General features: G+C 40.7%; 2 protein-coding genes across 2 annotated transcripts; both read right to left on the bottom strand.

Moving 5' to 3' along the window:
- Positions 1 to 1105: 1105 nt before the first annotated feature.
- On the bottom strand, positions 1106 to 14953 carry LOC120434022 (low affinity immunoglobulin gamma Fc region receptor II-b-like). The gene is made up of 5 exons (XM_039601401.1): positions 14939 to 14953; positions 7404 to 7599; positions 7079 to 7324; positions 2460 to 2540; positions 1106 to 1311 (listed from the first exon to the last, which is right to left on the bottom strand). Exons 1-5 carry the CDS (start codon positions 14951 to 14953, stop codon positions 1268 to 1270), a joined length of 582 nt encoding a protein of 193 aa, XP_039457335.1. The 3' UTR covers positions 1106 to 1267.
- A 5325-nt stretch (positions 14954 to 20278) lies between these two features.
- LOC120439273 (putative nuclease HARBI1) lies at positions 20279 to 21535 on the bottom strand. Its single transcript, XM_039610084.1, has 3 exons — positions 21109 to 21535; positions 20700 to 20996; positions 20279 to 20471 (listed from the first exon to the last, which is right to left on the bottom strand). Exons 1-3 carry the CDS (start codon positions 21456 to 21458, stop codon positions 20429 to 20431), a joined length of 690 nt encoding a protein of 229 aa, XP_039466018.1. The 5' UTR covers positions 21459 to 21535; the 3' UTR covers positions 20279 to 20428.
- Between the last annotated feature and the right edge of the window lie 1901 nt (positions 21536 to 23436).

Raw genomic sequence — 23436 nt, forward strand, 5'->3', positions numbered from 1 at the left:
CTAAGGTAAAGAATGCAATTATATTCATAGGCTAGCGTGAGGGTGCGGTGCTTAGCACTGTTGCCTCACAGGAAGTATGACCTCACTTTAAATCTACCATCTGGCCTTTCTGTGTGGAGTTTGCATTTTCTCCCTGAGCTTCATTTTTTAGTGAGTAAAATTGACTGTGATTGGATAACTGGAAGAACTGGGATTCTAAAGAGGACCAGGTATTCACCACATTTTATACTGACAGCAGTGGAGATGTTAAGGAGGTTCAACTGTTGCCATTTATAAAGCAGCTACTGTGCTACCAGTTTCACCAGTAGATGGCAGCAAAATGTAAATGTGGCTCATGTCCAACTCTGGCTTTAAGGAGAGCTTTAGGAAGGACTCTGTGCTGGTTCTGGAGATGGGAGTCAGAAAATGCCAAGTCTCAATCACACATAAGCATGAGTTTTTTCAGTTTATGACTGAATGCTTGTGTTAATAGACTTCTCTGCATTGAACCACACATTTTATTAATCTCTGTCTCTTTTCCACAACATGTCTTTATCCTGTTTTCACGTCATGTCATTAATTATTTACCAAAGTTCAAAATAACTTGGGTTGGGCTTTTTCTTTCTCTCCAGAGTTTTTCCATCATACAAATCATGAAAATCAAGAAAAAAAAAGACTCAAAATGTTTTCTTTGGTTGGTTTACTTGGAATATTTTTGTACATAAAAATGAGATCTTTTCAGTCTCAAACACATACCTCATGCACTGAGGCTTTCTGCACAGTTTTCGAGAGTGCCCATGCTGTTCTCAGTCTGTGATTGTGGTTTAAGGTTTATTCTTTATTTTTTGCTCTGAAGAGACAAGTGTATCGGTTAGCCACAACCAAAACAGAACAACTCAATTTTTTTTTATCTGAACCTTTGGTGAAAACCACACAGAACCACATGAGAAAAACTAGTGAAAAAATATTTTACTGAACATGATCTCTACACCTCTACTGTGGGAAGAAGAGCAGGATCTGACAAACATGAACAAAACACAAATAACAGTGATTAACTGCATGTTTGTATTAGTCTTAAATAAATGTGTGTGCGTGTGTGTGTGTGTGTGTGTGTGTGTGTGTGTGTGTGTGTCTTTAAGTAATATGTATGTTTTGGTTGGGTTCATTGTAATTAGACAGGTATAGAATAAAATATACTTTTGAACATGTTGATGTCCTCTGGTCTGAGGTGTTGGCAGGGTCGGTTAGAGACCAGCAGCTGGATTGCGGCTGTGGTTGGACTGGTGGACTACTGCAGCCCAGAGTAGATGACATTTGGCACTAGTTTAAAGCCTGAACACAAACACACACAGTTCAAAGAACAGGAAACATGATTACAATCTTTGTAGTTTAATCAAAACCACAAATCCATTCATGCATCCATCCATTTTCTACCACAGATCAGTCTAAGTAGAAAAACCTAGACACAGTATCCCCACACTCTAGGTGTGGGGATACTGTGGGTACATTGCGGGCCCACAGTAGACCTCATTGTTGGCCCCCCTCTTTGCTTAGTGTAGATAGCCTACAGTAGTGTGACACCCACATTGGCCCACACAGCCCTAGCCTGGACCCCAAAGGAGCACATTTGCTGGATACATCCCAGCTTTGGAGAAACCTGAGCTTAACATGATTCCCATGTTCCAAAGAATCTGCAGTTCATAACAAAACTTCAGGGTGAGCATGGCAGAAATAGCAAATGAAAACATTTTCACATATAATGATCTAACTTACATCAAATGAAAACAAAAGGAAACAAAGGCGTCTTATCTGCCCCCCTGACATAAACAGGAGAGAAACATAAAAAAAAAAAAGCTTCCCATCAGGCTATTTTCCATTTTCATAGTTTAAAAATTACAATTCAAGGGTAGCACCTGTGCTCCAATGAGTGGTAGAAACTGCACTTCTTAACAGATTGGAGATGTAATGCATTCAAAATCAGAAACTGTGAAAACTGTACAGCTGCCCTCTTTTGCATAAACAGCTTTTTTAATAGAAATGATTTATGGCATTGTTTGTGTTTTGCTTTAAAAATAAATTGACATCCAGACTTTGGTGAGCCATGAGATTTCAGGTACATATTGATACAAAGTTATATGTTTTTTATTTGGTTGGTTTTTTTAAATTCAGCACAAATTCAAACATTGAGATGTGGAACTGACTCCTGTCAGAATAACTAATTTTAAAGATTTTTTGTTAAAATAAATAGGTCATGTCAAATTGTTTGAAGTCGACCTAATCTGATTTCAGCACAACATTTTTATCTTGAAATTACACTGGTCCATTATGACCCTCAGTCCATCCTGGTGCCTACGTTGACTTCTTTATTTGAAGCTTTAAACACACTTAATGTGAACATCTAACAGTGAAAAAGGACATATATGCCAGGGAATAAGAAAAGTAGAATAGGTCAATTTTTACACTGGCTGTACCTGTCGTACCTCTTGGTCTGTTGGCTATTTGTCCATCACTGACATCTTCATATATTCTCACTGTTGAGTAGACTGCATCTGGATCACTTCCTGTTCAGTGAAGAAGATTTAGATTACTGCAGGTACAAAAGCTGCAAATTTAGCAAGAACAGTGTTATATTAAAAGGAAATAACAGGAGTTTCAATAAAGGCAATAAGAGAAATATAAAAATGATTATACATAAAATGACATAAAACATCCAAGTCCAGGCACACACGCTAGGTTTGAAAAAAAGAAATGATTTGGTGAAATACATTAAAAACACACCAACACATATTGGCTTACTCTTCAATCCCAGTGCAGTGATACAAAGATACAACAGAGCAGCTTCACTCACCATGGGTGTGCAACACTATGTGCATGCTGTTATGGTCTGTTAAAAGCACTTTTGTAACAGAAGATTGTGTCAACAGTGGAAATTTAAATCCACTTTATAATTGACATAATAATAATAATGTACAACACTGTTAGTAAAGTAATTGAAATAAATACACAAGAAGCCAGTCCAGAGATATAAAACCTACACTGTGTCCTGGATCTGCCTCCAGTCCCAAACCTCTCGCCTACTGTAGGAGGTGCCCAGGAGACATCCTGGTCAGATTATGAGTCACCTTAAGTGAATCCTTTCCAACGTGGAGGATTACCGTCTCTACTCTAAGCCCTTTCTGAAAACCAGATCAAGCTGTAAATCATCAACTCTTTCTTTACTACAACAGGCAGTGCAGCATCTCAGTTACTGTAGCAATACGGCTGCAGTGACTTCCAGTCATGTTGCAGTTTATGACACTGGTGCAATGATCTATTTTATTGCCAAACATATTTAAAGTGTCAGCTTTCATGTTCTCAAATAACTGCAGTTACCACAGTCTGTAGGGCACCAAAGCCAAGTTCTAGGTTTGAGAGCAGAAAGGTAACTCTGACAAGTTTGTCTCTGATTAGCAGGGATTCAGTAAAAATCTCTAAAAGTGTTTCTCCCAAGAATGTCTCTTTTTTGTTCTTTAGGAAGTTTTGATCAGGACAGCCTCTCTGCTGTACTATGTGACAATGCGAGGTTATACTCGAGCTATAAGTGCTCTGTCGATATCTTTGTGTCTCTACACCCTTAAAAACGCTGATCAATGCCGGTATATTTTAAATGTTTTTAGCTCTTTACTTTAGTTTATATCACTTTCCATAACCTACATTAAATTCCTGGACTTGGACCTTCACCTGTGTCAGGCCCATCAGGGCTCAAGTAGTTCAAGCAGCCCTATTTGTGACTGTGGCTCAGGTGGTAGTGGTTCATCTATGAGTCAGGAAGTGTGTGGATCAATCCATGACTCCCCCACTCCATGTGCTGCAGTATTCTGGGGCAAGATACTGAATCCTGAGTTTCCCCCAATGCAACTGTTAGAGTGTTATACACTTAGGCATAAATAGGCCAAGTGGGGCTTTCTCAGTGCTTCAGGACTGTTACGAGTGCACAGACTGGAACATGTTTAAAGAGGCAGCGACCCAAAATGGCTTCTTGGACCTGGACGAGTTCACTGAATCTGTGACCTGTTACATCAGTAAGTGCACAGAAGATTGTCTCCAGAAACATCATCACGAGAGCCAATGAGAAGCCCTGGTTCAGTGCAACTGTACGTGCATGTCTGAGAGAGCGAGATGCTGCCTTGCGATCTGGAGATAAAACAGCTCTCAGAACAGCCAGAGCCAACCTCTCTCGCACCATCCGACAAGCAAAGCATGCACATGCACAAAAGATCCAAAGCCACTTCCACACCACAAAGGACTCTCACAGTTTATGGCAGGGCATTCAGGCCGTCACACAGTACAAGCCTGTACGAAGCAGCTGTGATGGAGATGTCACACTCCCTGAGGAGCTGAACAAATTCTACGCATGGTTTGATGCCCTGAACAATACACAAGTAAAGAAAGCCACGCCCCCCACCACCGACCAGACCATCTCTCTGCCTGCAGCCGATGTGAGGAGATTTCTCACCAAGGTCAACCCACAAAAAGCTGCTGGACCAGACAAGATCCCAGGTCGTGTGCTGAGAGACTGCACTGATCAGCTGGGTGATGTCTTCACAGACATTTTCAACTCATCACTGTGCCAGATGATCATCCCAGCGTGCTTCAAGTCCACCACCATCATCCCAGTGCCAAAGAAATCCTCTGTATCCTGCCTGAATGACGACCATCCCATCGCCCTGACCTCCATCATCATGAAGTGCTTTGAGAGACTTGTCATGGCACACATGAAGAGCAACCTCTCCTGCTCACTGGATCCGCTGCAGTTTGCATACCAGCCGAACAGGTCGACCGAGGATGCTATTTCCACTGCACTTCACCTCTCCCTCTCCTACCTGGACAAGAAAGACACCTATGTCAGCATGCTGTTCATAGACTTTAGCTCAGCATTCAACACCGTTATCCCCCAAAAACGACAAGTCAGCGTACAGAGATGAGGTTCAGCAGCTGGCGTTCTGGTGCAGTGAGAACAACCTGTTACTGAATGTGGACAAAACCAAGGAGATGATTGTTGATTTCAGGAAGACTCGCTCCACCCACACACCACTCAGCATCCACGGTTCCACGGTAGAGACTGTTAACAGCACCAAGTTCCTGGGAGTTCATATCTCAGACGACCTCATCTGGACCACTAACACCACCTCCATCACCAAAAAGGCCCAGCAGCGCCTCCACTTCTTGAGACGGCTAAAGCGGGCCAACCTCCCCCCTCCCACCCTCACCATATTCTACAGAGGCACCATAGAGAGCGTTCTGACCAGCTGCATCCCCGTGTGGTTTGGAAACTGCAAAGTCGGCGACCTCAGCCAGCTACATCGGGTCGTCAAAGCAGCTGCCAATATCATCGGAACATCTCTCCCTCTGCTACAGGACATCTTTCACAAACGCTGCATCAGTAAGGCCTCCTGCATCGTGCGTGACCCCTCACACCCCTCACATGGACTCTTTCCCTCCTCCCATCCGGCAGACACTATCGCAGCATTGGGGCCCGATCCTCCAGACTGAGGATAGCTTTTCCCCCAAGCCATCATACTCCTGAACTCACTACCAGCTCCCCCACTCCCCCCCACCACAGACACCCACACAAACCACTAACGAACTCTATTGGACTCCACATACCACTGCCTTTGTAAATACAGATGCTGCTCTGTGGACAATCCTACTCTCAGGAAACCTGCTCATGTTGGTCACTTTATTTCACATTGTAAACTGTAAAGCTGCTATGTTGGTCATTCTAAACCATTTCAAAGTCACTTTAAATTTCAATTGTAAATTGTAAATTTAGACTGCTACTAACCCCTCTACCTCAAAGTGTATCCTTACTCCCCTTACCTCAGTCTCAAGTGTATATATATTTATTCTTCTTATTCTTATTCTTCCTACATTTATTATTGTTCTTTTGCACTGTGTGGAACTGGAGCCTCGTCGTCTCATCTCTCTATGTCCTGAACTGTACATAGCAGAGATGACAATAAAGTTGACTTTGACTAAAAGTGCTTTATAAATATGTGTGTGTGTGAGTGAGATATGCAGTAATAAACACTTTGAGTGCTCGACTGAGTAGGAAGTTACTAAATAAGTTTATTTAACATCTTCATGCCATCTTTACATTTTTTCTTAATAAGAGTGTTTTAATACACTATGTCTACGACACACACTTTTATTATTTGTAAATTTGGATCATGAAGAGAATAATCAATGATATTTATAAACACCATCAACTGTGAACAGCTTTATTTCCCGCAACGCCTCCGCTGTGAAACACAGAGAACAGGCGGCTGTTTCTGTGAAAAGGAATGTAAATAACCACAAAGCTGCACAAAGTTAATCTGTTTATGCAAACTGACACTTGTAGGAAAACACCTTCTCACTACATGAACCCTGCTATTAGCTAAACCAGAACACTGAGCAGGGCAAATTCTGATCAGCATCAGGCAAAAGTTAACTGGAAACAACAAGAGGGAGTAGATGCTGTGGTCTTACAAAGAACTTTAAAGTAGTCAAAATGATTGAAGGTCAGTTTGAGCTACAGGTGATGACAGTTAATGATCTTTTGTCTGTTCAGTCTTTTTAACCACTTGTTCACCAACATCTGGGCCTCTTCTAGGCTGCTTTAGTTTCCACTTTGTGCACTGCTGGAATGTTCTACTGCCCAGATGTGGTTTAAAAGTCACAACACACCTGACTTTATAAAAGCTTTAACACATGAAACCCTTGGTGAATAAGGGCTTGCCTGCCTTTGCAAGATAAGACTGGATATGGCAAGCTCTGCATGTTATCTGCATCTTATCTTAAAGAGCTCTTAGTACCGTATCCCCCCCCAACAGTCTGAATCTCACCTTCACGTTTCCTGCAAACATGTTGTGTCACCAGCAGAACCACCAGAGAAACCAGTAGAACCACAACACAGACTGTTCCAACAAACAATAACACATTGGTAAGAGGAGGAGAGGTGGATGTAGGTGGAGGTGTGGTGGTGTGTTTCTCTAAAATAAAGCAAACACAGTCATTAAGTTGTCGTCACATTGTGAATGTTGAAACCTGCAGAAACACAGACAGGTGAGTGTGTCACCTGTGACAGTGATCCAGCTGGATGGAGACTCTCCATGACCGCTGATGTCACACTTGTAGAGGCCTTCATCAGACCTGGAAACATGGTGGATGGTCATGTGACCTGTAGGCTCCTCTCTGATGAGGGAGCCATCTTTATAGAAAGCAGCTGGGAGGTTGGAGGGACCAGTCTTGTTTTTACAGTGCAGAGTGACGTCATCTCCCTCCATCACAGGGAGGACAGGACTCTGCAGGATCACTGATCCACCTCAACACAGAGACAAACTACAGCATTTCATCCATTTACACACAGCTTCATCAACACTAACTCCACACACTCAGCTTACCAGTGACTGTCAGGTTAACCATGTTACTGATGGGACCCTCTCTGGACTCACACCAGTAAACTCCACTGTCCAATGGGTCGATGTAGCTGATGTTACAGGAAGAACCAGCTGGTTGTCCCCACCCATCTCCACACTGAGTCCTCTGTTGTGTCTTTGGGTTTCTCCTCAGAGTCCATCCAGCAGAGCTGTCGTCCTCCTCACAGCTCAGAGACACAAAGTCTCCTTTAAAAAACTGAGAGCTGCTGGGACTCACAGTCAGACGAGCTGTGAGGAAGAAGGTATGATGTGAATCAATTTTTAAAAGAGAATGACCAACTGAGTTTCATAATCTTTTACTGTTTCAATAACAGTAACACAGCTACACAAAACAAAACATATATTGCATCATGTGTCTTTAGTATTCACAAATCAGATGCTCACTAAAATCTGACTGATATGCAGTATGCGGTCAGATCCTGGCTGGTCCAGGTTCAGTGCTTTCAGATGCACAGTTATAATTAATGTTATTAAAAACAACAAAACCAGTGGTGTTGGATTTAATGCCTCAATTTGTAGAGACAAGCTTTATTGAAAGTTTATATGTGCCAGACAGCATTAAAAATAAGATGCAGAAAAATATATTTATTATATTATTATAATATAATATAATATAATATCTATTTGAGACTCTTTGAGATGTTTTGGATGATCATGATGAGGTCACTGACCTTGGTGTGTTGTGCAGCACAGCAGTAAGTTCACACCTAAAGAGAAATGATCCTCAGTTAATCTGAGTTTTCATTTGGTTCACATAACAGCAAAGCTCCTTCTGGTACCACGTCTCCCCTTTAGGGGACTTTTAACTCCTGCTTCGGGCTTTTTCTAGCTGTTCATTAGTCTGTTTTTGTTTTACATTATCAGATAGGTTATAAAACTATGTCCATAAACATCATGAATGTATCACAGAGATACAGATGGCTGCTAATCAGTGTCAGTAACAGACAAATAAAATAGGTTCAGTTTTCCACTTCTGGGGTAGTTGAGGTGAACAGTAGCAGACAGCAGGTACAGCACCCTGTGTCAACATCTGCCAGTCTCTCTCCCCTCTATTAAGGACATCTACACCACACGCTGCATCCGCAAAGCCACCAGCATTGTGGCTGATTGGACACACCCCTCTCACACACTCTTCACACTCCTGCCATCTGGAAAAAGGTACCAAAGCATTCGGGCACACACATCCAGACTGTGCAACAGCTTCTTTCCACAAGCCATCCGTCTCCTCAACAAAAAGGGACTGGACTGATAAACACACACACACACACACACACACACACACACTATCACTCAGCTCAACTCAACTACCTCAAAGCACTGAGACTGGACTTTCACATCAACCTGTAAATGCTCTTTTTGCACAATATTTTTATGTTTACTGTTCCTGCACTACCTACCTACCAAGTATGTTTACTGTTTCCTTTGCACTACTTACCTAGTTAGAATAGTTAGTTTTAGTTAGTTAGTTTTTGTTAATTTATGTTGTAACTTATGTTAGGTCAGTCTGTCCTGTCTCTAGTTAGCTAGTTTAGTGATTTCCTGTTAATTTATGTTGTAAATTTATGTTGCATGTAGCACCTTGGCCCTGGAGGAACGCTGTTTCGCCTCACTGTGTACAAACTGTATATGGCTGAAGTGACAATAAAGCCAACTTGACTTGACTTGACTTGACTTCAATCAAACAGGCCACAACTGCAATAATGTAAATTTTAAGCCTTCATTCCTCAAGATACAATTTAAAAATACACACTTTGAAATATGTTCTTTTCTAATTTCTCTGTTTTATGTACAAACAACACTGGTTCATCTCTGATTCATAAGTCAGTGTTAAATAGCTTAACGCTTAAAACTGTGGCTCTTTACACAGTACATATGTCACCACCCTTGTATAACTCTGCTGATATGCTATAAAAACAGTTAATTACATTCTGAAGTGAAAGATTGAACTTACAGAGCAGCTGCTGAAGAGATGCTGGGTTCATCTTGACTGAGCTCAGACACAGCAGTTAAATCAACTTCCTTCTGTGTTCAAAGCTACATATACTGCTTTGTGGTTTTCTTGTTGCCATTATGACGGCTGATCTAATTTAAAATAGCACAGAGATGATCAAACTCCATGTGACCTTGTTATATTATGTTTGAAAGGGTTGTACTTTTGTTAAAAAGGTAAAAAACAACAACAACCAAATACCCTGTTTTTCAACTGTCAACTTGAGAAATCATGTTTTATAGCAGGTAACTGTTCTGTGTTTGGGGTTAGTATGAGACCCTCTCTCTCTCACCCTCCCCCACTAAGTGAGTGGGAGGAAGGAGCTGTTGTTAAGGAAAGAGGGCCAAACAAGCAGGAGACCTAAAATAGTTAGTGCCCACCTTTGTCAGTGTGTTAACTCCAAATATTTTTAATTCACTGTGCAATCTTCTTCAGCCAGCAAACCCAGGGAGTAAAATTCTTTGAACACACTGACCAACCATCACCCAAGCCTTTGGTGAATGCAGAAATACTCAGATTCCACCTTAAGGCATAGTAGACCCTAAATTTCATCACAGCAGCCCTAAAAAGAACTACAGTAATGGTAGTACTGATGATGTATTTACTATTATTTTGATATTGTTTTCTAATGTTATATTTGCCAACTGGAGAGCGTGAAAAGTGTCTGGTATTGTTGACATCTTAAAGTGACAGTGACTTCACACAGAGGCTTTTCTGCTTGTTGATGATGAAGAGGTAATGACACAAATCAGTGATGCAGATTTAAAGCACACTTTAACTATGGCAAAAGTTCAAATTGTTCTGATGTTGTGACGTGTCTGCTTATTTATATTTGTTCTCTAAACAGCATCAAAAAAAAGTGTTGCAAAGCATGAGACATAATCCACAAGTGTAAACTAAGCTTTACAAATGTGTGCAATGATTTGTAAATTTTGAGGACACACATGCAGGTGCTTCAATCCACACACATATACGAGGCAATCTGACCACCATGTAAAACTATTTTACAAATGTGTAAAAATCGAATAATTACTGAACGTTTAAACACAGTTTACTAAGTTCAGCTTCCTGAATTTGAAAATTTTACCTTTTGAAAACCTTTCTGAGTGTACAAATATCTAAAAGTACACATGACATCACTCTTGCCCACAAAACCTTAAATATGTGTGTGCGAATCACCGCACAGATCACTTCTCACACCCACGTGGGGTTTGAGACAAATGTAACGCTGCCACCTTCCCACAGAGCCACAAATGTAAGATACGTTCAAGTCCCAGGGTAAAACTGACATCTTGGCTTCCACTTCATGTACATGTTTTTTCTTTCAAATAAAATGCACGTTTCCTTTTCTACATAAACGGAACATAGATTAACCAGTATCCAGTAAAGGTGCTGCTTCATTATTTTATTTTGTTAAGCATTTCTATTGCTGGGCTTCTGTGTTTTTTGTGACAGCAAGTCTAAAGGATGTTTCCCGTCTATACCCAGCAGCAGTCCCTATTTACTTTAAATATGTTTTAAAGCCACACATGTATCTGCTTCTGTTTGGCCTGGTGACTCACTCTGGGTGTGTTTACAAGTCTCAGCATGACGGTTCTGTGATCAGAGACCCAGGTGGGGGAGGTGGGAGGCCTTGTGTGCTGCTGTTTACTTTCATCTCACTTGCAGTTACATTTAGGCACTAAAACTACACTGTTAGTGTTATGAACCAGGTAATAATCAATGTTGAGTGTGTGGATATTCCCTGATGGAATTGCTGTTTACCCTGCTTTGAGTTTTCTACTAGACAAAGCTCCATCTGTACTCTGTCTTCTTCCTGTCTCCCACCCAGTGTTGCAGTTGTTGTTGTTGTATTAACCTTTGTTTTTCTACAAAATGCTGGATTAGCAGCTCTTTGCATAATAAGCCCTGGAGAACATTAGGTTCCAGGTGAGAAATCAGCAGGTATGAAGTCTCTGAATACAGGATCAATCAGTTCTCCATAGAATACTGGTACCATTTCTGGACGATCCCTCTCTTCGCGTGAACAGAGGGAGGGTCTGAACTTTGTGAGTGGTATCTAAGGTGTTTGTGTATTACCGATGAGCATCAGAAATAGATAAACCTTATTTTATATTTTAATGTATTTTGTGGCTTTAAACAGGCTTTAAATAAGCTAACCTTTATATACCTTGTTGCTATTAAACTGCATAAACAGCAGTACTAGAAGAAAGCAAAGACTGTGAATTCTGTTTTAGATATAGACAGACAAACAAACAAAAATGCTGTTCTAAGCATTTTAAAAGCTGGTGAAGTTATTGGTGGGAAATGTGTGATTGTCATGCATTTTTCATGCCTGTGTTACTATGTTACTACTAATAAAAGACATCTGTTGTTGAAGCATATGTGGATATGAAAACCTGCTTAAAGCCTGCACCGATACAGCCTCAATGTCCTGCCATCAGTGACAGGACCGTGATGGATGCCTGGTGGAATTCTGACTGACTGCCAGCTGATGGGTGACTGTCGTGATATCCCCCACCTGTGACGAGAACGATGCAACCATGATTATTAAATCCCATAAGTAGCATCATTTACATCATTTACTACATTTATAACTTTCAAATGTGTTCAGGGATTCTATAATAATGGCAGAATCATAATGTTGAGGCTGCCTATAAAATTTCAATGTATGCTTACAGCAAATAAAACACAGGTTGTGCACACATGACAGAAAGTGATGCTTGCATTTTATGATTTTATGATTATTGCTGACTTGTGTTTTTGAACATGAATGATTATTTTATTTGTTATTCCACAGCTCATGTTCTAATGTTCAAATGTAAATACATTATGTGTAAATACTTTTGGCCGTAGTGTATATGCTGAGCCCACCCACACTGTACACCTTTTGAGAAGAGAACTGTTTTCCCTCCCGAGCAGCCTGACAGTTTGCCAAATTTTTTAGAGGCAGACCAAAAATCTTTTTCCATTTTTAACATCGTCATCATGTTTTGTACAATACGTCCACCACCCCTCCTGTGGACAAGTCCTTGCTTTCCTTCCATCTATTGTCCCTCACACCCAACATATCTGCCCTTCTTCTATCTTCATTCTCTCTGGTGTGATTTTACAGAACGTAAAAACATTTACAGTAACTGCTCTTATCAGCACAATCCTGCCTTTCCTGCTCTCCTGCTGCTTCCTAACATTCTTTTTTAATGACCTTCATGTTTTGCAGTTGCTTCCTGACACATTTCCTTCCAATAAAGCCCTGCCCATGTATCTGGGTTTGAGATCGACAGTAGGAGTACACTAACTGGTGTACTTGTCACTCCAGCTGGGTTTCCCTGTCGTGTACACACTCAGTACTACAAACATTTATCACACTTTCATTGGGAGTTTTTTTTTTTTTTTTAAACTCAATTTTTATTATACTTTACAACATTGCAACTCGTACTTGGCAATGTTCACAAGTAGGACAGTTACAGGAACCGCAATGCAGAAATACAGATTACAGTAACAGCTGCAATTAGGAAACACAAAACAAAACTGGGAAGCAAAACAAAACCCAAGCAAACAAACAACAAAAGCAATAAAAATAAAACAAAAAGTTTATGTAATATTAAATAACATTTGACAATCTTAGCCAAAAATGAACAAAATGAACCAGACCTATGCTAAATTACTGAAACAGTAAAGCATGTATGGGTCGCCAACGCTCAGTAAACAATTCTCTCTGAATCCGCAGAGCATATGTTATTTCCTCCATCTGGTAAATTTCTCTTACTTTATCAATCCACATATTATATGAAGGTGGGTCAAGATTCAGCCATTTAATAGTAATACACTTTAGTGCTGCTGTAAGCAGAATTCTTAAGAGATACTTTTTATTGTTTCCCACAAAACCATTTGGTAATACTCCTAAAATGGCTAGCTGTTGGTCTTTTATTAATGGTTGTTGAAAAACTGTATTGAGAACTTTAAATATGTCATTCCAAAATGAACAGATTTTTGGGCATGACCAGAATATATGTGAGTGGGTTCCTAAATAAGTACCGCAATTTCGCCAGCAGGTGTCAGGATTTGTAGGCTTCATTTTGGCAATTATCTCTGGGGTTCTAAAATATCTCATGACCACCTTCCATTTAAATTCTCTCCACAGCCCAGAATTAGTCACAAGATGGGCTTCACCAAACACCTCTTCCCAGGTGTCCTCTGAGATTTGAGTGCCAATCTCAGCTTCCCACCTTGCCTTAATATCCAAAGTTGCACTTGTGTTGAAACTCATAAATGCATTATAAAAATTGCTGATTAATTTTGGGGAGGAATTACTTTGAAATATTTTCAGAAATATTTCCTCAATGGGTGAGGGCTCCAAAACTTGCCTCCATTCTTTATGTTTTGTCAAAAAACTTCTTAACTGCAGAAATCTAAAAAAGTCAGAAGAAGGAAGCTGAAACCGACCTCTCAGCTGTTCAAATGAGCACAGGTGTCCATTCCTCACGACATGACAAAGTTTATGAAGCCCGTTATTTGACCATGCTCTGAAGCCAGAGTCTTCCACAATAGGAGAAAAACCCTGCAGGGAGGAAAGGCTAGATAAAATTGAAATTTCTTTTGGAAGACCAAATGATTGTTTGATTCTACGCCAAATCTTTAGTGTGACCCTTGTCCATTCCCCCATATGCAAGTTTTTAATTGAAATGTTAGAAAAAAGCAGGGATTCCAATGATCTTTCGCACATTGTCTTCTCAATATTTAACCACTGAGTTTCAGACAAATCCCGCACCCATACAGTCAGGGGTCTCATCTGAGCTGCCCAGAAATAATATTTCAGATTTGGAACAGCCAATCCCCCCTGCAGTTTTGACAGTTTTAATGTTTGGAACTTGATCCTTGGACGTTTACCTTGCCATATAAATTTGGAAAAAAGTTTATCTAAATTATCAAATGTAGAGTTGGGAATGTTAACAGGCAGCATTTGAAAAAGGTATAGAAGTCTTGGCAATACATTCATACGTATACTCTCGATCCGACCCAAGAAAGACAGAGGGAGGACTGTCCATCTCTCTAAATCTTTTTTTATTTTTGCAACTATAACTTCATAATTTACTTTATACAAGTCTGATAATGAGTGAGGAATCTGAATTCCTAAATACTTGATACCTTCGTTTGGCCATTTAAAACCACATTGCTCCTTGAATGTTTGTGAAATGTTTCCTCCTATATCCATTGCCAATGTTTTGTCAATATTAACTTTGTAACCAGAGAGGTAACCGTATGTAGTAATAATTTCTTTTAAATGAGGTACACTGACTGCAGGATTTGAAATGTATAAAAGCACATCGTCTGCATAGATGGACAATTTATGCTGTTCTCCATTAATTGAAAGGCCCTGAATTTTATGTTCATCTCTAATCAGCTGCGCCAGAGGCTCAATACTTATATCGAACAGCAGGGGCGACAGTGGGCATCCTTGTCTACACCCACGCTCCAGTGGAAACCTGGCTGATATTGTTCCATTTACCCGCACAGCCGCCATTGGGTTGGAATAAAGAGTCTGTATCCACTTAATTAAGTTTGGCCCAAATTTAAATCTTTCAAGTGTGTGGCCCAGGTACTGCCAGGAAACCCTATCGAACGCTTTTTGCGCATCAAGAGACAGAATCATTGTTTCTTCTTGTTTGGTCTTGTACAAGGACATTAAGTTCAACAACCTACGAACATTGTCCCCATAGTGCCTTCCTGCGATGAACCCCGTTTGGTCTGGATTTATGACCTGTGTAATGATTTTACTAACTCTTTTGGCTAAAATCGTGGTGAGAATGCGCAGATCAGTATTAAGTAGTGAAATTGGCCTATATGATTGACAATTTGTGGGGTCCTTGCCCTCTTTATGGATTACGACAATTGTTGCATCGTTCCAGGACGGCGCCATAGCCCCAGTCTGCAGAGCGCAGTGGTAAGCTTTCAGTAATAAGGGTGCGACTTTGTCCTTGAGTTTTTTATAGAATTCGTTAATAAAACCATCAGGGCCAGGACTTTTTTTAGTTTTAAGGTTTGAAATCACCTGTAAAATTTCTTGTTCTCGAATTGGTTCATCTATCTCCTTTGCTACAGATTCTGGCAGTGTTTTTAAATTGATCCTTTCTAAGAAATCAGATAGTGTATTGTCATCTTTACATGTATCTGAATTTTTATATAATGACTCGAAAAAGTTGGCAAAGCAACTTGCAATTTGATTTGGTTTAGTGATTAGGGTTTGATCTGACTTCAACTTTTGGACCATATTACAAGTTTGCTGTTTCCTGAGTCTTATTGCCAGCAATCTACTAGCCCTACTACCCTGTTCATAGTACTTTTGTTTAACGAATCTTAAATTGCCCTCAATTTTTTCGTTTATTAAACTATTGAGCTCACTACGTAACCCTTTAAGATCAGAAAGCAAATTGGCTGTCTGTGCTTTTTTGTGTTGTTGCTCTAGGTGTTTTATTTTGGCCTCCAATTCACACCGCCTAGCCTCTTTTCTTTTTTTCCTGGCACTTGCAAATGATATTATGCGACCTCTGATGTATGCCTTGGCGCAATCCCAGAGCGTTAAAGGCGATATCTCCGGGTTGTATTCAACTCAAGTAAGTATTTAGTTCAGTATGTAAGAACTCACAAAACTGGCTATCATTTAGGAGTGAGGCATTTAATCGCCAAAGTTTTAGTTTTGGTGTCAATCCTAAGTCCCATGAGAGTGATAACGGTGCATGATCAGATAACGTAATTGGTAAAATTTCAATATTGTCAATTCTATGCTCTTCTGTTTTAGAGGTAAAAAGAAATCTATCCTGGAATAGGATGCATGTCTATGCGAGTAAAAGTATAATCTCTGACTCTAGGAAACCTATTTCTCCAGACATCAATTAGTCCCAGTTCAATTGTCAAATGTTTTAGAGCTTTGCTCATTTGTGACGCATGGCTTTTAGAACTTGGTTGTTTATCCATATAAGGTGACAGGACACAATTAAAATCCCCTCCAAGCAATAAAACACCAGAACACTTTTGAAGCACTAGATTAGAAATTGTATGTATGAAATTTGGCTCATCCTCATTAGGGGCGTAGATATTGATGAGGGAAACCAGTACTCCATCAATAGAGCCATTGACCATAATGTACCTTCCATGTGGGTCTCTATAAGTAGCGAGTGGGGTGAAGTTTATCTGTCTGTGTACTAGGATAGCCACACCTCTTTTCCTACCAGATTTGTGAGATGAATAAAACACTTGTTGTGCCCACGACCTTTTTAGCTTGTCATGCTCAACGTCAGATAAATGCGTCTCCTGCAAAAAAGCTATATGACAATTGAAACTTTTTAACTGGCCTAGAATTTTTTTCCTTTTAATAGGGCTGTGGAGGCCTTTGACATTATAACTTATGACTTTAAGCAAATCTATCTTGACTATTTAGGGTTAAGTTTGAGAAATACCTGAGAGGCACAAATAATTTTGAACTCCATGATGACCCAAGGTTTTTGTTTAGCATAGGGCAATACAAAAAGAACCATCAAACCAACAAACCAGAAACTAATATATAAACCACTTTGTACAAGCTTTTTACCCGTCAAATGATCCCCGGGAGAACAAGGGACCTGAACAGGGGTAACAACGGCAGGACAAAAAGTCAAAGGGACCCCGAATGCAGCTAACACAAGTTTAAATGTCTTCATATGGAATGATGAACTGAAGTTCGGGGAAAATTGCTGGGCGAGCAGTCTCAGTACCATTAATAATTCTCAGTGCTGTCTGCTAAAACAATATTGGGACTCAGGCCCTGCACTAGTAGTTACAACCAGGCACAGAGATGTAGCTTACTGACGTAGAGAACTCTCAGTTACCTTACACCTTGAGACAGAGGATAAGACAGTCATAGTTCACCATCTGCTGGAGAGAGTATATTTTCCTTGACATAATCCATGGCTTTGGCAGCATCCACAAACTCCTTTTCAACGTTGTTGTAAGAAACACGGAATCTGGCAGGGTACAGGATGCCAAAGCGGACTCCCGGTCTATCCTGAAGTATCTTTCTCACGTCAGTGAAAGCCGCTCTGGCTTTCGCCACGCTGGCCGTGTAGTCGGGGAATATGGCGATTGGGTTTCCTTTGAAGTGTAATTTTCCTCTACGCGCTCTCCTGAGGATGTCCGCCGCGTCTCCTTCGCTGTTTAATTTAGCAATGATAGGGCGTGGAATATCCCCGGGTCTCCGTTGAGTCAGGCTACGATGAGATCTTTCCACGCGGACTTCTCTGTCAAGCTGAAACACCTCTTTAAGGAGCGCAGAGACCGCCGCCGGAGAGCTGGAACCCTGGGTTTCAGTCACACCGATAATCCGGATGTTTCCCCTTCTCATACGTCCCTCGAGGTCTTCACATTTGTGTTTAAGGGCTTTCACCTCTTTTGTGAGGGACTCCATCGTGTCTTGTACAGCCACCATTTCGTCAGACCAATTCGACAGACCCGCTTCGACAGATTTTACGTTAGCTCTCACCTGGTCCAGCTCGGCTCGAATAGCGGTAGTGTTGCTATTGATTTCTGCCTTCACATCTTGGATATCCCTTTTCAACGAATCAAAGCTGTCAGCCAGAGCAGACCTGACTTCCTGCTGGATGATGGTGGCGATATCTTGTCGCAGAGAAGTAATAATATCCGTCTTGAGGTCTGCCACATCCATTTTAGCTATCGGTGCCGACTTCGGTGTTTGGCTAGCGGTGTTGTCACCACTTTTGCCCGCGGCTGCACTGGTCTTAGCTGTCGACGAAGCCTCGTATTTGTATTTCCGCAGATTTGCTGCCATAAAAGCGACTTTCTTGGATTTATATCCGTAGGAACTTTGTTCAAAGTTTAAGATTGTCTTTGAGAGCAGGTTGGTAACTTAAGTGCCTATTTATGATGCAATTTAAGCTGGAATGTGCAGAGGCTCTGAAAAAAGCGTGTTCACTCCATCGCGCTCGCTAGCGCCCCCCTCTCATTGGGAGTTTTAATGCAATTTAGCATTTATTTTCTGCTATACAAAGACTCTACAATGTAAATGATCAATGTAAAATGTAAAAATGTCCAGAAACTACATCAGTAATTTGTTTTTGTTAAAGCAACATGGTCTAGAGCTCTACACCACGAGGGCGTCCGAGCTGCAAGTACAGCCTTAAGAATTCAAATTACCTGTCTTCATTTTTTTTGTTTTTTTTTTTATCCAGCTAAGCTTCCTCGTGTGTTTAGAGAAATACTTCCATGCTTACCAAGTGTAGCATATAAACAAAGTAAGCTGCAAAGAGAGGGAAGCAGTGGTTTGTGTTTTTGGGATGATAGATTAAAGTCCTCATCAGTGTGGTAGGACTTGACTTAAGCGGCCAAAGAAGTGCAGGAGACTGATGCTGTCCAGTGTAGCAAGTGATTTCTTCACCATTTTGTGACCCAAACAATATTTACAAAGAAACAAATAAGAAACTCAACTCCAAATTAACTCAGTTCAAATAAACATAACTGAACTTTAAACAACGAAAATTAAGGTCAAACTGCACACAGCTGCACTGACCTGGGCCCGTATCCCTAAAGATTCTGAGAATCCTCTCAGAGAGCTCCTAACTTAACCTAAAAATTCCTTGCCAGGAGTTTTAGCTTAGAAGTGATTCCAGAACATTTTCACTGAACTCTGAGCAAGGAATGGATGGAAAATCCTATCTTAGTGAGGTGTGGTTGACCCCGTTGCTAGGTATGAGTCATCATTTCAAAAGCCGTGATTGGTTGATCCTACAAGTTTGATGGAAATGAGCTTTTGGTGAGAATGAGCAAAGGATGTACCCTCAAATCAATAAACATAATTATACACTCTAATCTTATGCTGACTGTAATTGTAAATAATATTTCACATTCAAGAAAATATCTGGAAAATGAATAGTAAACTGTAGGGGTTGTAGCCTAACATTAGAATCTAAAATATGTGAAGACTTAAAGTCATTACACCCTGTTCAAATAATGATTCATGTCTTATTTGCTCATATCAATATCCTAGCTGGCATATTTTGTACTTTCACTCCCATATGGACCCCATTGAAAACAAGATGGCCTATCTCAAGGGGCTGTCCCTAATGAAGTAGAAATCACAATGTTACAAGTCCAGTGTGGTCTTAACGAGGGTAACACGGCTCAGCTTTTATCAATGTCTGTGATTGCTGGCTGGTCTATTTATTAAGGCTTGTTAACAAATATCCTACAAACACAGAAAATGGAGAAAAAAAAAAGGACTCGCAAGCCGAACTGGACTGAGGAGCAAGGTTTGTTGCTGGCCCAGTTGGTGAACGAACATAAAGGTATGTTACGAGGAAAATTTGGCCCAACTGTCACTAGCCAAGGCAAGAGGCGCGCCTGGGACACAATATCCCAAACAATCAATGCCTCTTTTCCACTGGTGGCGTGGACAGGCGACGATTGTGAGAAAAGGTGGTATGTGCTGCAGTCCAAGGCAAAAGATGAGATTGCAGCACACAAGCGGGAATCCTCACTCACAGGTGAGCAAAATATTATAGCCTACCACATAATCTGGCAACTTGCTCCTGCTGGCAAAGTTAATTTACAGGCCTAAGTACTGTGTTCATTGACTGTTTCTTTCTAGGGGGTGGACCACCCGCAAAGCGGCTGTCCCAGGTGGCCGACACTGTCTTTCAAGTCCTGGGACACTCTGAGGTCAGTGTCACCGGGCTGCCAACAGGCATTGACACATCAATGATGCAGGCCCTTGAAGTGCAGCAAAGGTAGGACACAGGGTTATTCATATCTACAGTGTTTATTCATTGCAGAAGCCATTTCATGTGTTATCCATGCTCATTGTATCAAATTAATTTAATCAAAACAATAATTAAACTAGGCCTATGTATTTCTGTAGCATGGAGCCATCACAAGAACCGGGCCCATCAAGTTTGCCGATGAGATTGCCGCCTGAACCATCTGCAGCTGCTACTCAGGATAGCCCGGCGGATCAAACACCATTCCCATCCGCAGCACCTGCTCCGTCAGCATCCCTGCAGGAGAGCAGATTGCAACTCACAATTGATGTGTTTGAACAACAAAAAAAAGTCCTTTCCCTTCAGGAGGAGTACTACCGCCTTAAAATTGAACACCTAAAAAATAAACCATTTACAGATTGTGTTCTGTGTCTTGCATTTAACAATTGCAGGTGATGTGCAGTAAAACTGTGGTAGTTCTTAATACCATCACAAGTTCTCAAAAGGCATGGGGCTACAGCTTGCCTGAAATGTAAATTTGTGAAGTTTGCCCTGTAAGGCAGTCCACTCTGGGCTAGTTTCCCCTGTGGAATGTAAATATCTTCTTCACCACCATCCTCATCGTTGTCCTCATCCTCATCGCCATCCTCCAGAGGTTCTGCAATCTGTCTAACCTTGCAAATATTGTGTAATATTGCACAGGCTATGATGACTTTGCTGACTTTTTCAGGCCTCAGCCGCACCTCTCCGTGGAGAACATGAAAGCGCCTCTTAAGCTGGCCTATGCCACGCTCCACCACCGCTCTTGTTGTCTTGTGGGCCCTACAATAGAATACAGAGACCTTTAATTATTTGATGGAAATATTGCACTACTTGGATGCTCTAACATATTGCTTGCATTTCATTTCCATGATTTTTGTATCGTTTGGCTTACCTGTTATAGTTTAGTTGGGGCCCTTGGCGTGGCTGGAGGTAAGGTGTAAGGAGCCATGGTTTGCATGGGTAGCCACTGTCCCCTAACAAGTGGCAATTAGCTGGCACATAGCGTCTCTCAAAAAGCTGTCTGATGCCGCTCTCGGAGAGCATTCTCGCATCATGTGTGGAGCCTGGCCATTTCGCCACAATGTCCAAAATCTTACAGGCCGCATTGAACACTATTTGCACATTGATGCTGTGGAAATTCCTCCTGTTAACAAAGACAGCCTCGTCCTCTGATGGTGCAATTATTCTCACATGTGTTCCATCAATTACACCCACAACGCCAGGGAATCCTGCAATGTCCATAAATGCCCTTTTATGTGTGTGTAAAGTGGGGGCATCCAGCGGGAATGAAACAAATTGTCACAATATTAGGTTGTGACAAAGCTGTCAGTGTTTGGGTGATGACTCTGCTGACGGAGGATTGGGACAGACCCAAGTCATCACTGCTGCATTGTTGCATTTTCCCGGTTGCCAAATACCTCAGGGTTGTGATTACTTTCGTCTCCGGTGTAATAGCGTTGTGGCGTCGAGTTGGTGAAGTAATTGCATCTCTAAGGAGATCCACCACAAACATGATTCCTGCACGATCCAATCTGTAGCATCTCAATAATTCCCTGTCATCCAGTGTTTGCAGGACATCTCTCCTGCCTCTTCTGTTGGCCATTTTGTGCAGCTGCTTAGGGGAACTCCTAAGCCACTAAAAGTCCTCTTCCCTGCTCTTAGCAGATCTCGCCTTAGGAGCCCTTTTAAGCGCTAGGAATCTTGAGGAATAGCTTTTATATTAACTGGGATTGTTGTGTCACTTTTTGGGGAAATCTAAGAAAACGTCATGACTCTGAGAATTTTCTTAGAATTTGGCCGCTAGGAGCCACTTTTTGCACAAAGATTCTTTAGGGATACGGGCCCTGGTCCTTTCTCTTCAAACACCTGAGTTCTGCTTAAATAGTCCACTTAACCAAACAATTTCTCCTCTGGACTATTCCATTCAGTAGGTAAGATGAACATGATCATATTCTACTACTACTGCTACTGCCACTCTTTACTAGCAACATAAACTCTGGTGTAATCAATACATATGACAATAAATCTATTTCTCCATAAACCCTCTAAAATCAACTTTCTTAAATTACAAGAGTTTTTCCCCTTTTGCACTTGGTCTGATCCTGTGACCTCAGATGAACCCAGAAGCTATAAAGCAGGAAGTAAAACTACTTTCCTCCTTTTGTTTCTGGAAGACAGGTAGGTAAGGTAAGTTCTAACTAAACCAATTAACAGTTGAAATAAATAACATGTTAACTTAACAAACTTGTAGGAATTGATTTAAACCAAGATGTTATATTATATAATCTGTAAAAAGTGCAAAACATAAACAAACCTGGAAGAGTAGATGTTTGCTTATTGCAGACTACATATGAAATATGGTTAAATCAAAACAAGAATGTTAACTAAGAATATAGACAAATGGTGTTCTCACCCACTTTGTCACAATCAGGCATCAAGGATGATGCAGCTTCAGTGCCTTGGAGAAGCTTCCTTGGAGAAGCTTCCTTGGGCTTGCAAATATGCAAATAAATGATGAATGTAAAAATGCCCAGAAACTACATCAGTAATTTGTTTTTGTTAAAGAGCAAATCACCAGAGCAGGACTCCCTACTTCAGCCTTGTTGTGGCTAAATTGGTATTAAGTCATTACAGTAATAAATAATATAATAAATTATGAAACTTCAAATATTATCATAAAATAAATAATCTATTAATGACTTAAAAAAATCACTTTTTAAACTCATGTAATGGGTTATTTCACTCCTGGTCAAGGTGTATAAACTCTTAATTTAGCCTTTGAAAACCAGTTCTGAAGTTCATGATTTAACATACTAGGTGTGTGACTGTATCTGGGTGTGGATAAATAATAGAACAACTTGTAAAATTGTAAATATTATCATAAAGTGTATAATTTATTAGGAACTTTTTTTTATCACACTTTTTAAACTCGTGTAAATGTTTATTTCCGACACTCCTGGTCCTCCATACTGATCAGGTGTTACGATCCAAACAGCGATTTGTTAGCTGGCCTCACATTATTATTTACATGATTCATTATTAACATTCAACCTTCACACCTTTAGAAGCTTTTACATTTTAAACTATATTTTTGAGCTCAAACCTAAAACAGACAAAATCTTTTAGTAGATTCTGAACACTTGTTTATACAGACAGACGGATAGGCCCCACCTTACGTCATGATTTCCTGTAAGTTCCCCTTTTTTCATGTGGTGGAATT

This window comes from Oreochromis aureus, linkage group 3, assembly GCF_013358895.1.
Source record: "Oreochromis aureus strain Israel breed Guangdong linkage group 3, ZZ_aureus, whole genome shotgun sequence".
In the NCBI taxonomy this organism is placed as follows: Eukaryota; Metazoa; Chordata; class Actinopteri; order Cichliformes; family Cichlidae; genus Oreochromis; species Oreochromis aureus.